The 15,577-nt window shown below is 32.1% G+C and overlaps 1 protein-coding gene across 1 annotated transcript in view; it reads right to left on the bottom strand.

The window, feature by feature from the left end:
* Nucleotides 1-15,577, bottom strand: part of LOC145329914 (copper-transporting ATPase 1-like) — a 95,783-nt gene that overhangs the window by 74,527 nt on the left and 5,679 nt on the right. Inside the window, exons 9-22 of the mRNA XM_080174378.1 lie at nt 15,314-15,405; nt 14,951-14,984; nt 14,229-14,284; nt 10,705-10,827; nt 8,492-8,540; nt 8,083-8,215; nt 7,674-7,740; nt 7,192-7,253; nt 5,421-5,536; nt 5,097-5,151; nt 4,453-4,586; nt 3,929-3,990; nt 2,478-2,545; nt 126-242 (exon numbers count right to left, since the gene is read on the bottom strand). Coding sequence (XP_080030504.1) covers nt 126-242; nt 2,478-2,545; nt 3,929-3,990; nt 4,453-4,586; nt 5,097-5,151; nt 5,421-5,536; nt 7,192-7,253; nt 7,674-7,740; nt 8,083-8,215; nt 8,492-8,540; nt 10,705-10,827; nt 14,229-14,284; nt 14,951-14,984; nt 15,314-15,405 — 1,168 coding nt within the window. The remainder of the gene's footprint in view (nt 1-125; nt 243-2,477; nt 2,546-3,928; nt 3,991-4,452; nt 4,587-5,096; nt 5,152-5,420; nt 5,537-7,191; nt 7,254-7,673; nt 7,741-8,082; nt 8,216-8,491; nt 8,541-10,704; nt 10,828-14,228; nt 14,285-14,950; nt 14,985-15,313; nt 15,406-15,577) is intronic.

The raw sequence follows: 15,577 nt of genomic DNA, 5'->3' as shown, positions 1-15,577 counted from the left end.
CTATCCACTCACTGCACTTCTAAGACATAGTCTATACTCCCTGTTTACGCAAAAGTATCAGAACTCCCCCGAGCCCATGTCCCCTACCTCCGTGGAAAATATGGTATTTTACTTCTTCTTATTACCTCCATGAGTAGAATACTGGAGAGAACGACTCCAACACTGTAAGTGTAAGCAATACTGGTAGCTAAAACCACCAAAACGTCCATATTGGTTGTTCCGTGGGTAACTGCTGCCCAAGCCTAAAATAATCGTTTATCAGCCAAAAGGCAAAAATACATTGGACAGAATGACCGACAAGCCTTTTCTAGACATAGAGTATATACACTACAAAAAAAACATTTTATTAAAAATAATAAGTAGAATTATAAATGATAATATTATAGTAATAATCCCTAAGCTAGACTCTAAATCTTCTGTAATGTTTTAGAAACTAATATAAATTAAAACATGCTTAAGTTCTTTAGTCTCTCTTAGCCATTAATTATCTTTATTTGCGACGCATTAAACTTTTTTTTTAAAGCGAAGCTTTTCTACCATTAGAGTTAACTCTTTCGTCAGAATATACGTAAGTTTAATGAACGCTCTGATAAATAGTTTTGGAGTGATTTATAATCGAAAAATTTGCACGATGATTCCTGTAACAGTGAGGTAAATTATAATAAGCGTAGCAACTTCATAATCTTTACAAAAAAGTCTTACTAGTTTTAATTTTTGGAATATAAATTTTCTAGTTTACAAGACATACATAAGACAAAATTAAGCATCTTACATTTAAATATTTTTGCCACAGAATTACTGAGCACATAGACGTCCAAGGGGGGGGGGGGTAAAGGGGTGATTACCCCCCCTAAAATTTTTATTTTCAAAATGTTACCCCCCCCCTCCAAATAAAAAATCTTGGACGCCCCTGACTGAGCTCATCCTTGTTTAAATAAAACTGACGTTAATTTTGGTGAAAAACATTAATGAATGTTTCAGTAAAATAAATATAATTCACAATTGATAAAATAAGAAATTTTATTTCAAAAATAAGCTTTTTAAAAAGAATCCTTATATTTAGGATAAAATATGAAATTTTTTTTATGAATGAAATCATTTAAAGACAAACATTAATCCAATTAAATAAATAAAAGTTAATATAATTTACGTTTAATTCAAGAGGCGCCGCAAAAGTTTTAATCTGTTAAATTTCCAATATGACTTTGAAAGTGATTAAAATCCACTGGATTAGAACCTGTTATGTGCCATACTGAAAATAATTTATCGTATTATAGACAATTTTCTACGAACAATAAAATAAAAATCTTAAAATAATACCTACCAGTTTTGTTATATCGGACCTCGAGTAACAAAACTGGAATTAATCTTATGTTTTTTTCATTTTTTTTATCGTTAGAAAGCTGTCTAAAAAAAACAATGCGATAAATAACTATTACATGACATTAATCATGTACACACTAAAGGGCATAAAAGAAAAAAAGGTTTCACGATAATTTTATATTGCTACAAAAACCTTGTGCAGTGTTTGATATCAACAGAGCTGGATCTTTGAATTGTTTATAGGTGATTTAAACCGGGGCGATTCATTCAGCGCGCCATCAAATTATTAAATACCAATCTTTAAATCGAATTTGCATGGGCTATTTGGCGCGCCCAGTTGTGCAGTACCGGCGCGGCAATGCCACTCACCGAGTGCCATTGCCGAACCAAATCGGGGTGATTTATTTAATAAATAAATATTTTTTTAAAATTACTTTAATATTTTATTGCAAAACTATCGTGAAAACATTTTTATAGTTATTTTTAAAATAAATTATATATTAATGTTTTATATAAAATACCATACGGACACGGCATTTTATATAAAATACCTTACTGACACTGCTTAAGTAATAAAGTTGTACTGGCGCAAATCGATATTATAGTGAGTGCGCAGGCGATTTAACAACACCGCGCCGAAAATCTTTTAAAAATCCATGTTTTATAGGCGCGCTGTGGCTAACCACCAGCGCACCTACGGTTCACCTCTGAATCGCCCCGATTCAGCGCACCTTAAAAACGATTTAAAGATCCAGCTCAGGACGTTATCTATCAGAGACGGACAGACACACTCAAATTGTAGCAAAGCTTTGTCATTAATAATCACCGAGGGGTGTATATTCTACATGGAATCCCCTGCTCAGGGGGGGGGGGGGCGGGAAATAAAAAATAAGTGGTTGGAGGGAAAAAAATGTAAAAATTTAGAAAACTGATACCTAACATTTTTTCCATTCCCCCCCCCCCCCCCTCCTTGGAAAAAAACTACAAAAATGTGTGGTAGAAGGGATAAAATAAATAAAATATAGATTTCTTTAAATATTTTTCCATTTTCCCCCTACTTGGTGAGAAAAAAACTAGGGGGGGGGGGGAAATAAAAAATTTTGTAGCAGGGGAAAAAAATAAATCTTGTGCAGAATATACACCCCTGTAATAACCTGAACATAGAAATGTCTGCCGCCAATAAATTGAACAGGTGTAGATAGAAGGAATAGCAGCGCATTTTCTAAACAAAAACAGAATATTAATTTAAATTTTGATTTGATGTATAAAGGGGTAGTTTCACGAAATGCATTTGAACTTAATTCAGTGAACCGCATATTTTTTGCTAGTTAATGGGTTAAACTATTTTCGTATGGCATATACTTGAAAGAATTTCAATTTTTTTACCACGTAGTTTTTAAAATATTAAGACTTGATAATCGTCTTTTTAAATTGCATATATCACAAAAAGACGATTTTCAAGTCTTGATGTTTTCAAAACTACGTGGTAGAAAGTTTAAATTCTTTCAAATATATGCCATATAAATATAGTTTAACCCATTAACGAGCAAAAAAAATGCGGTTCACTAAATTAAGTTCAAATGCATTTCATGAAACTACCCCTTTCAATTTGATGTATAAATTTGGAACCTTTTCATATCATACAAAAAATTTGAAAACCTTTTCACGTAGAGAAACCTATTGTAAATAGATAAAAAAAAATCTTTAAAGCAGTTTCAACGCCCTAGAGGTTTACACCTTGTACAAAACTCTGTGCACGGCTTTATAAGTATGATTTAAAAAGGGATTAGGGGCATAAAACAGCAAGAAAGCTATCTCTAGATATATTAAGCGTATTTTATATAAATTAGAATTAGTGATGGCAATCCGTATAAGACATATTTTAAGATTAAATATTTACCTAATGATAATCCAGGTATAAGACAGAGTTTAGAATTAAATATTTACTTAATGATAATCCAGGTATAAGACAGAGTTCAGAATTAAATATTTACCTAATGATAAATCAGGTATAAGACAAAGTTTAGAATTAAATATTTACCTAATGATAATCCAGGTATAAGACAGATTTTAAGATTAAATATTAACCTAATGATAATCCAGGTATAAGACAGATTTTAAGATTAAATATTTACCTAATGATAATCCAGGTATAAGACAGAGTTTAGAATAAAATATTTACCTAATGATAATCCAGGTATAAGACAGAGTTTAGAATAAAATATTTACCTAATAATAATCCAGATATAAGACAGATTTTATAATTAAATATTTACCTAATGATAATCCAGGTATAAGACAGAGTTCAGAATAAAATATTTACCTAATTATAATCCAGATATAAGACAGAGTTCAGAATAAAATATTTACCTAATAATAATCCAGGTATAAGACAGAGTTCAGAATAAAATATTTACCTAATGATAATCCAGGTATAAGACAGAGTTCAGAATAAAATATTTACCTAATGATAATCCAGATATAAGACAGAGTTCAGAATAAAATATTTACCTAATAATAATCCAGGTATAAGACAGAGTTCAGAATAAAATATCTACCTAATGATAATCCAGGTATAAGACAGAGTTCAGAATTAAATATTTACCTAATGATAATCCAGGTATAAGACAACACAGTTCTGAATGTTTGTGCTCATCTCCACTCATTCTTAAACACGAAAATTATTAAAAGAACTCAAAATTGGCCGCCATTTTGTTTTTATTTCTGTAATTTTTAAAACGCAAATCTTTGTATTACGATTTTTCGACGGTTTTTATGAGGTGCCCTTCTTATTTTGAAATTAATTAAAATTAAAATAAGGGGGGGGGGACAAAGAAGAGTTTTTTTTGGTTTGTTTATTTCTTTCGGTCAGGTTAGGTTATAAATATTGAGTAGTGGGTAGCCCCAAAGAGTTGGTGAACCGCGCACCCCTGATAGGGGATAGGAAAAAAAATCTCCCCATTTATTTTCAATTTAGTGTTGAATCAGGGCTACATACATAAGCAAGCAGGATATTAGTGTTACTGATTCTAAAGTAAAATAGCTTAAAACCTGATCCAGACCTCTATATTGGTCATTTGATTTTAATATTATATGCACACTATACATAGTTTTCAGAATTATTTTTACCTAAACATGAAATACATCATAATGATCATACAGGGGACTCCAAACAGGAGGCTCACTAGAAAGCTGTTCCTCCACTTCTTAATATCTTCAGAATGGTCCAGGTATCCCTTGTTCTGCCTCTCACTTACTTTAGCCTGTATAAAACAAGGATGGTTGGTATCCAAAAATATCAAAGCACAAAAATGCATGGGTGGAAAAATGGACACCAGTTACAGAGCAGATGTCTTACAAAAAAAGAGAGAAAAGGAGAGAACGGGTTTGTTTCAGTGCAAGTTTTAAGCAATGATGTCGTGAGGTGGTTTGTAACTCAGTCCCCCGAAATAGATTATGGGATTTTTGAAAGCAGAGCTGGATTATCATTTCAATGGTGCGCACCCCGATTTAGCGCACCATTGAAATGATTTAAAGATCCAGCTCTGGGGACATTAGAGTTTTAATTCTACTGATGGCAAGTTTATTTTTTTTTGACTCATTCTCTCATTTGTTGGTATTTGATTGGCTGGTTGAAACTAACACGTTTTAAAATTAAAAAAAAATACTTTATGACAATTTTGTTTATCATCGTCAGCAATGTATATTAATTTATTATTTATTGTCTTATCTAAAATTTCTGATGGACGAAGCATTTTGATCAAAAAAGAAACCTGAAAGCCCAAATTTGTAATTGTTGATATGATATCTCTTGGCCCAACTAGACTTCTAAAGTAAAAACAAATATACATACTTATAAAATACAACTGAAAATTAATAGTTATATAGTTATTGAAGATCTTTAGAATAAGAAAAGAAAGATATGTTAATGATTTACCATGCATTCCTTGCTTTAATAGGCATACACAAATACAATATTTGTAAAATGCTTTTGCGATAAAAGATAATAAAATTATGTAAAATTTTAAAGTTTCAGCCAAAATTTAAACTACCATTCTAAATTCACAATTTTTACAATGATGTTAAATGTAGCGTACCTGTCAAATTTAACTTTGCCTTGTTGAGTGGCCAGGGCCACGGATACCTCAAGAATTCCAGGTAACTTCATCAGGTGGGTCTCTATCTGGTGCACACAACTGGCACAGGTCATACCCTGCATCAAACAAAACATTAAGTTTTAAACAGGGAAAAACGAATGTGATTCTGACAAACAATTCTAAGTGAAAATTTTCAAAACCCCATTCCCTTTTTTCTTCCTCATTCTTACCCACTCCCCTTTGGTTACAAGAAAAAAATAAAGCCAATTCTACTCCAACTAAAATATTTAATTTTCGGCAGTTTGAAATGGAATGAATTGGCTTAATAGCAGCCCCTGGGTTCAAATAGTTATTATAAAACAAAGTAGTGTTCAATGTTCAAGGGGTTGGTGGCAAATCAGGCAATTTTCCTCAAAGTACATTGTCGAATAAGAACCCCGTCCCCCTTAACTTATTTTAAAATATAAAGAAAATACATAGATGGAGGTAGTATTATTTTATTTGTTTGGTTACTACCTTAAGTCAGGTTAGGTTAGATTATATTGGGTACTGGGTAGCCCCGGATGATTGGTATTAGGGTTGGGCCAGATATCCGGTCTGGCCGGTTATCCGGCCGGATATCCGGTCATTTTCAATATCCGGCCGGATACCGGATATTAAAACTATCCGGTTACATGATATCCGGCTGATTTTTGACGCCGGATATCCGGTAAATTGCCGGATATCGAACGTTGGCCAGATATCCGGCCCAACCCTAATTGGTATACCACAGGTATATAACCTCGCAGCTTTAGAGCCATGGAAACAAAACTACCCCACCGTTATTTTTCTTTTCTTAAAATAAGGGGGGGGGGGAGAACTATATACTCGACAAGGAACTTTAAATAAAAGCACCGAACCCCAAAATAAGCGAAGAACAAGGAAAGGTGACCAAAAACATTTTCTGAAAGCCTAATTTGTTTTGTTAAGACTACTAATTGTGTTATCAACTCATAACACTTAATTAAAGTATATGATTAAAGTTTAATATCAGATGAGCCTTCTTATAATTTTATTAATTATTAACATTTCCGTGTATAAAAAGATCATTTGTCGAAAAATCTTATAATTATCCTTTACTGGAAAGATTAGTAAGGATTGACTTTAATTAGGTCTAATCATCTTAATTACATGGCAGTTATGGGGGCCTATTTTCTAATCCTGCGGGGCAATCATTCACATTTACCTAACCTAAAATAAGCTTTCAAAATGCAAAACTGTGCAAATGCGACTAAGCCCGCAGCAACTTTGTTTTCTTTCCATGACCCGGATAATTCTATTTTAAAGAAAACAATAGATGGACAAAAAGGCAATGTGAGTGTAATAGCAGATATTCAGTGGTCATGAAAAAATAGGTATGTTATCAGTAAAAAAAAAGTAGGCAAGTTGTTTTGTAAAGGGCATTTTTTACAAACAAAAATTAAACAGCAGTTTTCCCAAAGCGATACGGACGGACTAACGAAAAAACGAACAGACAAAGTGAATTATATAGCAACTCCACAACTAAAAATAGCAATCAAAGAACGTGATCAGATGGATTTCAATAGTATTTCTATGTGTCACTCTAATTAAATGTAAAAATTTAATTTCGATTTTATTCGTATTAAAATATGACATAAATAATGCAGTGCTAAGGTATCCAGTTAGGTCCAACGTAGAGCAAGGTATTGTTGTAAACACTCTAACAAACATCCTGACTTTTTTTTTACTCTAATAATTCAAAAAAATATACCTTGATTTCCACTTGTATTTTGGCATCTGTAGTTTCATTTTCTAACACCTCGCTCGGGAAACCTAAATACATTTTAATTGAAAAGAAATTTAATTGACCTCTTCCTTATGAATCAAAACATTAGAAATATCTGCACAATTCTTTATTTATCCAGATAAAAATTTCGCATCCCTATTTGTCGAGTTTAAGTTAAGAATAGGTACCAAACCTTTTTTTTTCGAGATTTAAATAATATTTTTCTGGGATGTGTGGGGGGGGGGGGAGTACTAAGACTGAAAATTCTTACTGGTACCCAAAGTTTCAGAAACATGTTTTCTCCATCATCAGCCTAATTATTTTGGGAACTTTCAATCAAAGTTTATTGGTTGCTATAAAATTATAGTGTCCAATTTATTTACCAATAATTTTCGTAAGTATAAAAAGAAGTCAATTTATCGTGCATTAACCATTCCCCGATTTTTTCTATTTCTATGTAATCTTACCTAAGGCTGTGACACATTCTGCAATTTTTTCTGGTGTAGTTAAATCTGGGTCATAGGTAACATCTCCCTGCAATAAAACAACAATTGGTCAACCTTTAATGAATGTCTTTCTGTCACTCTGACTTCAGGTTAGTATATCTAATTTTTCTTGAATTTCAAAGTCTCTAAGAGGATGACCGACAGACTTACGGCTAAAGTGAGCTGTGTAATAAATGCGCATAGATAATCTTCAAACAAAAATACAGTCGTTCATCTTAAATAACACCCAAGTAAAACACTTAACTAAAGTGTTACAGACAGGCAGACAAAGTTAGTTATAGATAAGCTTATTTAACAAAAATATATAAAAAAGACTTTTATTGTAGTTATAATACCGTTTTGATGGAATCTCCATTAAAGCAACATATACCTTGGCTGCCATAAGCGCGACACTAACAGAATTAATGCCGCGCATCTTTTTCAAATGTTTCTCAATGGCGACCACGCAACTTGAACATGTCATCCCACCAATATGGATTGAACATTTAGAAAAATCTTCATTCCTAAAACGGTAAGAATTATTTATTGAAGAGGAAGAATTTAAGTGAAGGACTAATTCAAAACTGAATTGGAAAATGTAAAACAACAGAACAGGAATGAATCTAATATTCTAAATATTTCCTACAATTAAAAAACTGTCTATAATCTTATGCATAACTTAAGGTTTTTTTGTGTGGATCGCAATTCATAGGCCATTAGTTTGATTTCTATTATAAATGATAGGTATGGTTTTAGGCTATTATCCTTTAATGTACTGACCCAATATGCTTTACAATTACCTGAGTAAAACAGAATGTGTTTCTTTTGAACTAGTATCTCTGGTTTCGCCTAAAATAATAGTATAAATAAGAAAAATACAAAGGATTTAGCTTTCTGCCTCTAAATAAAAATAATAAAGAATCCAGGTAGAAAATAAAAGTGTTTATCAGCTATTAGTAAAATTTAAGTAAGAGGGGGGGGGGGGAAGTTCTGACACATTTGCGTAAACCTGGTGTATAGGCTTTATCTTTGGACTGAGAAGATAGGTTATTAGGGATAAAATCATTCTTATATGATGAATTTCCCCCAGATTTAAGATTTTTTGGATAGGCCTCCAGGTTCCGGAGCTCCAGGCCTCCAGGTGGTCTCTGTACAGGTAAAAATTAAAAATAAGATTTTTTTTTTGAAGAGTTAGAGGTTAACTTATAAAACAAAATATGCTTCTTTTTGATTGTTATTCACATATTTGAAGAAAAAACATACATATTTTGTCTCATAATCTGACATCTAACTCTTTAAAAAAAAAATTTTTTTTTCATTTTTACCTGTACAGAGACCACCTGGAGGCCTGGAGCTCCGGAACCTGGAGGCCTATCCAAAAAATCTTAAATCTGGGGGAAATTCATCATATAAAAAGATTTTATCCCTAATAACCTGTCCTCTCAGTCCAAAGATAAAGCCTATACACCAGGTTTACGCAAATGTGTCAGAACTTCCCCCCCCCCCTTATACCTACCAACTGTAAAAAGAGGGTAATTTTTTGCGTAATTCCGTAAAATTGGGTGCAAGCATCCAGTCAAATGCGCTTATTAGGTCAAACTGATCTTAATTACAGCCATATGCATATCTATAATACAAAGTAGAATGATGCCTGTCCGTCCGTCTGTATGTCTGTCTGTCTGTCCGACTGTCTGTCTAAAGCTTAAAATCTCGGTAACCACTGAACCGATTGGGCTCTACTCTTCAGGGAATATACCTACTGGTCCTGGGATGGTTTTAAGCTATTTTCTTGGGGGGTGGGACACCCCCAATCCCCCCCCCCCCCCAAAAAAAAAAAAATATTCTCCACTCCCCCCAAAAAATGTTTTTTACTTTTTCTTTATAAATCTAAATAACACAAAAATAGGTTGATTAAACCTCTTGGAGCAAAGCCCCTAGAGGCTAGGGGTGAAGCCGCTAGTATAATTATAATTAAGATCAGTTTGATCTCATTAGCGCATTTGACCGGAAGCTTGCACCCCTCTTGACGGAATTACGCAAAAAAATGAACCTTCTTCAAGAAATTGAAATATCTAAATACCTTGTCTGAAAAGAAACTTTGATTTTACCATATCAAAATGAACAAAGTTTATTTGTTTTATAGTTATGTAAAATGAAAAGCATTATCCTGTCAGAAACAAAATGAGTTCAAATAAGTTTCTCTTAATACAAATAACAAAGCAAAGTTATGAAACATTTTACATCGCACGCTTTGCTCTAGTCAAACTTGCATAAATTAAGTTCCTAATGTTAGAAAAGTTTACACAAAAAAAGTATAAGTTATTTTGTCTGTAACTTAAGAGTTCGATAACTACTGAGCCGATTGAGTTCTCCAATTTTAAGGAAGCTTTTTATATGAAATTAACTCTTCAAGTCATTTATGGGTGAAAACAAATCTAACTTAATATTGGACAACAACGTGTAAATTTATTTTTGACAATTTGAATGGCAGAAATTTTGAGGAGAAGCGGTTTTTTTTATACATAATTAATATTCATCCATATAAGAAATTATGCTAGATTTTTAAATAATGACGAGGCAAAATGCTTAGGTAAACTTTATAAAGTAGTAAGATTTTTTGGGTATAGTCCCTTTCGTGGCAACGCCCCTTAAGAAGCGTTTCTTCGTATTTTTGAAACTAGTTTTTCTCCTTTTTCTAGCCCCTGCGAGGGGCTCTAAGCCTTCGGGGCCAATTGCCTAACCCTGCGGGGCAATTACCTTATCTAATATAACCTAACCTAACCAAAAATAACTTATTAAAAGCTATTTTGAAAATACGACGAATCGCCCCTTAAGGGGCGTTGCTACGAAATAGACTTGACCCGATTTTTTTGTTCGTTAAATTATTGAGTTCTCAATTTTATGGAAGCTTAAATTCAAGTCTTATTATTGCTTTAGGCTATTTTACAGTCCTCTTTCCTAGATTCTAGAGGCTTAGCCGCTAGTTAACATAGAAAATAATTGAATTTCTTACCTAACTGAAACAACAATTCTTTAGGATCCTTGGTGATAATTTTTGCCTCTGGACTAGAAGTTTGAACAGCATCTAGAATATCCTTGACAGTTACCAGACTCGGCTCAAACTCAACTAGTACATCTTAATAGTATAAAATATATAAGATAAGTTGATCATGGAAAGAAAATGAAGTTGCGGGTTTCGTCGTATTTTCACAGTAGCTTTTTATAGTTAATTTTAGGTTAGGTAAATATTAATAATTGCCCCGTAGGGCTAGAGCCCTCTGTAAGGGCTAGAAATAGGAGAAAAGCTACTGAGAAAATGCGAAGGAACCCGCATCGTTTTCAGTCAATAATCATGGTAAGTTAGTTCAGTTGTCTAGATTAAAAAGGGAGGAGTAGGTTTCTGGTAAAATCCGTAAAGGTTATGTGTTATAAGTTAAAAACAGTAGTAGAACGATAAATTTTTTTGTTACTTTTCTAAAAAAAAATTTTGTCTATAGTTCTTTTCAATAAGAAATACACATATTTAGTGAAAATTATCGTTCTACTACTATTGTTAAGCCTTAAAACACACACCTTTACGGATTCTACCAGAAACCTACCTCTCTCTTTGCCACAGACAAATAACAAATTTACGTCATCCTCAAAAAATTAGGGGTTAATGTGAAAGAAACTGAGGTCTTGATATCAGGGATCTCAAGGGATAAGACAATGAACGATAAATTGATATATATATATATATATATATATATATATATATATATATATATATATATATATATATATATATATATATATCAATTTATCGTTCATATATATATATATATATCTAATGATAATTGACAAAATTACCCTTTGCATACATTTAAGTATTAGGTTGAAAAGTTCGTCTACTACTAATTAGTTTGTTACACGCTAACAAAATCAATAAAACGAATATGATAACGAGTTTATAAAACTTTTGGTACCAGTAGGATTTACAAACAAAGTTCCCTCCCTCCCTGACTTGATATGCCCTATGTCAATTAAATTTGTTGAACTCTAAAAAATTAGTCTATAAGAAGGATAAAAAGTGTCGCACAACATGACCTTTCGTATCCGGCAGGAAAATCCGCAAAATTAATTGTGTTTTATTTTAGAGTTTACGAGGTAAAAATAAAAGTATAAAGAAAAGATTAAATGAAGTAGGAAAATTGATTTTCTTTTCACTTAAGTAACAATACAACAAAATTATTAAGAAACAAAATTAGTTTTCTTGAAAACGAACTTCTGTAATGACATATCTAGCTACTGAAACGATGAAGTTCTCCGAATAAAAAAGCTCCATACTAAGACATATAAATCATTTGGAACTCAGTTTCAAAATTGAAGCTCAAAAATTAAAAATCCATTGTTTAAGAGGTATTAGAACTACGCAGCTAGGATTACAAAATTAGATATTTTTCTAATAATAGTGGAAAAGGTAAAAACTCTACCCCTTACTTTCAAAAGGCCTAAAAGACAAAGACTTTCCAGATAATGATTCTCCTATATTGCTAAGACACTTGTTTAATGTTTATATTATTTACAGGGATAAAAAATATTTCTTAAATTGCCACAACGCAACTAATGCATTTTAAAGGCGAAGCTTTTCTTCAATTAGACCTGACGTCCATGCGTCACATTTAGATCTTTTTGTTAATTTAGGCATGTTAGAATTGTCCTATCGATTTAGAAAGCGTAGCTACACTTTAATTGTTGCCAGAAAGTCCGTAAGTACATTTAAAACATGCTAATTTTAAACTCTTTTAAAAAAAATTTTTGTATCTGATTTTGGGAATAATGATTCCTAGGACATCAAGATATAATATTTTAAGCGAAGAATCTCTATAATCAAGTCCTAAAATGTAAGTATGCCAGGTGTGTATATTCTGCACAAGATTCATTTTTTATTTTCCCCCCTTCCTAGTTTCTTCCACCAAGAGGAATAAAATTGAAAAATATTTAAATAACTCTATATTTTATAAATTTTATCCCCCCTCCCACATATGTTTTTTTAGTTATTTTTCCCCCCAAGGACCTAGGAAAATGGGGAAAAAATGTTTTCAGTTCTCTTATTATTTCATTTTTTTCCCCCCAAACCAAATATTTTTTATTTTTTTACCCTTACTTTAGCAGGGTCAATTTTGCATAATATACTCCCCTGAAGTATGCCCTTCACCAGAATCCTGTATTAATGTAATTTTTCAACAAGTTTATATACAATTTTGTTTAGGTACAGTTACTTTTAAATTAATATTCTGCTTATTAAGTGTTCATGTTAGGTATAAGTTTGTTCTACCGTTTGAATTAAGAGCTTCGCTGTTATGGATATTGTCATCCTTGTTAAGTGGAAAATTTGAAGGGTTCATGTATCTAAAACTATTAACCTAAGCAGGAAATTATAAGGAAAATTGTTATAGGGAAAAAATACATTAAGGGGTAGTTTCACGAAATGCATTTGAACCTAATTTAGTGAACCACATATTTTATCCTGGTTAAATGGTTAAACTACATTTATATGGCATATATCTAAAATAATTTCAATTTTCTACCACGTAGTTTTTAAAATATCAAGACTTGAAAATCGTCTTTTTAAATTGCATATATCACAAAAAGACGATTTTCAAGTCTTGATATTTTAAAAAGTACGTGGTAGAAAATTAAATTTATTTCAAATATATGCTATATAAATGTAGTTTAACCCATTAACTAGGAAAAAATATGCGTTTCACTAAATTAAGTTCAAATGCATTTCGTGAAACTACCCCTTTGAATTTTTAAGAGAAGTATCATTTACGTTTCATGTGGAAAGGACTCATGGGCCCAGGATCATAACGTGACTATTTTATGAAAAATTTTTTTTCATGGCACATTGTACCTATGTCTTTTTATCTCTGATTATTTGTACATAAAAAATAATAATGAGACCACTCTTGGAATTTTTCTTTTAAGATACATTTTTAATCATTGTTATATATATTCTTTTGTTTCATAAAAACAATATAAGAACCAACAAAAGTTAATTCAGTAAAACAATTGCGCTTTAATTCAGCTTTTCATTTAGATTTTCAAAAGAAAAGAAATGAAAGCAATTTTTGAGATATTATACTTTGGTATAATGTAAAATAAAAGAAATGGAAATACTAACAATCGAAAATTTGTATTAAAGGGGGTAATCTAAAGTATTTTCAAAGCATTAGAGGGAGTAAAATGAGAGAGCAGGGTGTCGGAGCCGTATAATTTTGATGCGGCTCCGGCTCCGGCTTTAAAAAAATCATTTTTAGCTAGTCCGGAGCCGGAGCCGTTTTTAACGAAAAATACGGCTCCGGATCCGGCTCCACCAAAAATGTTGCTGCTCACGGCTCCCGGCTCCGGAACACTGTGAGAGAGTTTAAAGTTTTGGGGTGGGAGGTTAAACAGTAAACACCCCTTTACCACCAAGACTTGGACGTCATCGACCCCCCCCCCTCTTATTAGAAACCCGAGGATAAGCGTTAAAGACATAAATACCAAACTTACCATTCTGTAAAATATTCTGACAATCCATAACACCTCGGATGCTCTTCACATTTGATCTAACAGGAAACATCAATATTAGGATATATAAGCTTGAAGAAATTTTAATATTACGGGGAGATATTAAATCTGCATCAAATTTTACGGATTTTTTTTTGTAAAATTCGTTTTTTGTCTAATTCTTTATCTAAAAGCGGAAATACTATTTAAGTTAATTAATTTTGACCAATAGGATAGGTGGATTGGAAACTACCTGCGCTCTAATTGGGTGAATGATGTACGACACTTTAGCTTCTCCAATCAGAGCGCAGATTTTTTAAAATTGTATTTCCGCTTTTAGATACCTAAAGAATTATACAAAAAATAAATTTTATAAAAAATCCTTAAATTTTTATGCAGATTTCAAATCATTAAAATTTCTTCCAACTTATATATCCTAATCAATATAACAAGATTAGTTTTAATGAAAACGGATGCTATTTTGAAGAAAGAAAAAAAGATAGGTATTTGTCCTTTCTTGTAAACATACAAGCCCATAGAACATCTAGAAATTATTAGAAATCAATCAGGCAAAAACTTAAAATATAATGTTAATAAAGTGACATTATTTAGGGATTCAATTATTGAGGACAATTCCCGATGTCAAGAGCATTACAGACAGTTGAACTGACAGACAAACGAATAAAAAAGTTAAGTTGCATTGGATCAAATTTAATATTTTATACCTGATAACTTCTAATAACTTGGCATCGACTTCATCTAAAATAAAAGATTTCATTATTAAATTGTAAGGCGCGGCATCACAAGAAGACTTTAAATATTGAACAATATGAATATGACATTTTTAAACCGCAATAGAACTGACCCCCCCCCCCCCCCCCTCCTTTTTAGTTTTTAAAACTAAATACTGAAGACATTAATCATATACATTCATATTCATTGCAGTTCCACATTTTACCAGCAAGAAAATTAATATTTCATACCTTGCAAAAGATTTAAATAAACGCTTAAAAGTAACTCCTGACATCAAAGATTAATCTGCTAAGCTAGTTTTGAGATATTAATTAACAACAAAAAAAGAAGCTGACCTGCATGTAGACAAAGGATATCACAAATATAAATGAGGTCAAGATGGCTAAATAATGATTCTATCACAGTCAGTTCACTGTTCACATTTCTGCATACACGTTCAGGGTTTATTATTATGTAAGATTAGAATTGCCCATTACCTCGTGAGGGCGAGGTCCTAATTAACTTTAAGCGATAGTGGTATGACGTTAGTGCACCGTGTTCATTTGAATAAACTTGCGGCAACCCAAGCTATGGATAATAGTTTAAGGTTTTTAATTGCA

This window comes from Acartia tonsa, chromosome 10 (genome assembly GCF_053477335.1).
Source record: "Acartia tonsa isolate MP-2025a chromosome 10, ASM5347733v1, whole genome shotgun sequence".
Lineage (NCBI taxonomy): Eukaryota > Metazoa > Arthropoda > Copepoda > Calanoida > Acartiidae > Acartia > Acartia tonsa.
Note: the sequence above shows the minus strand (reverse complement) of the source record. Positions and strands in the feature narration are given on the sequence as shown.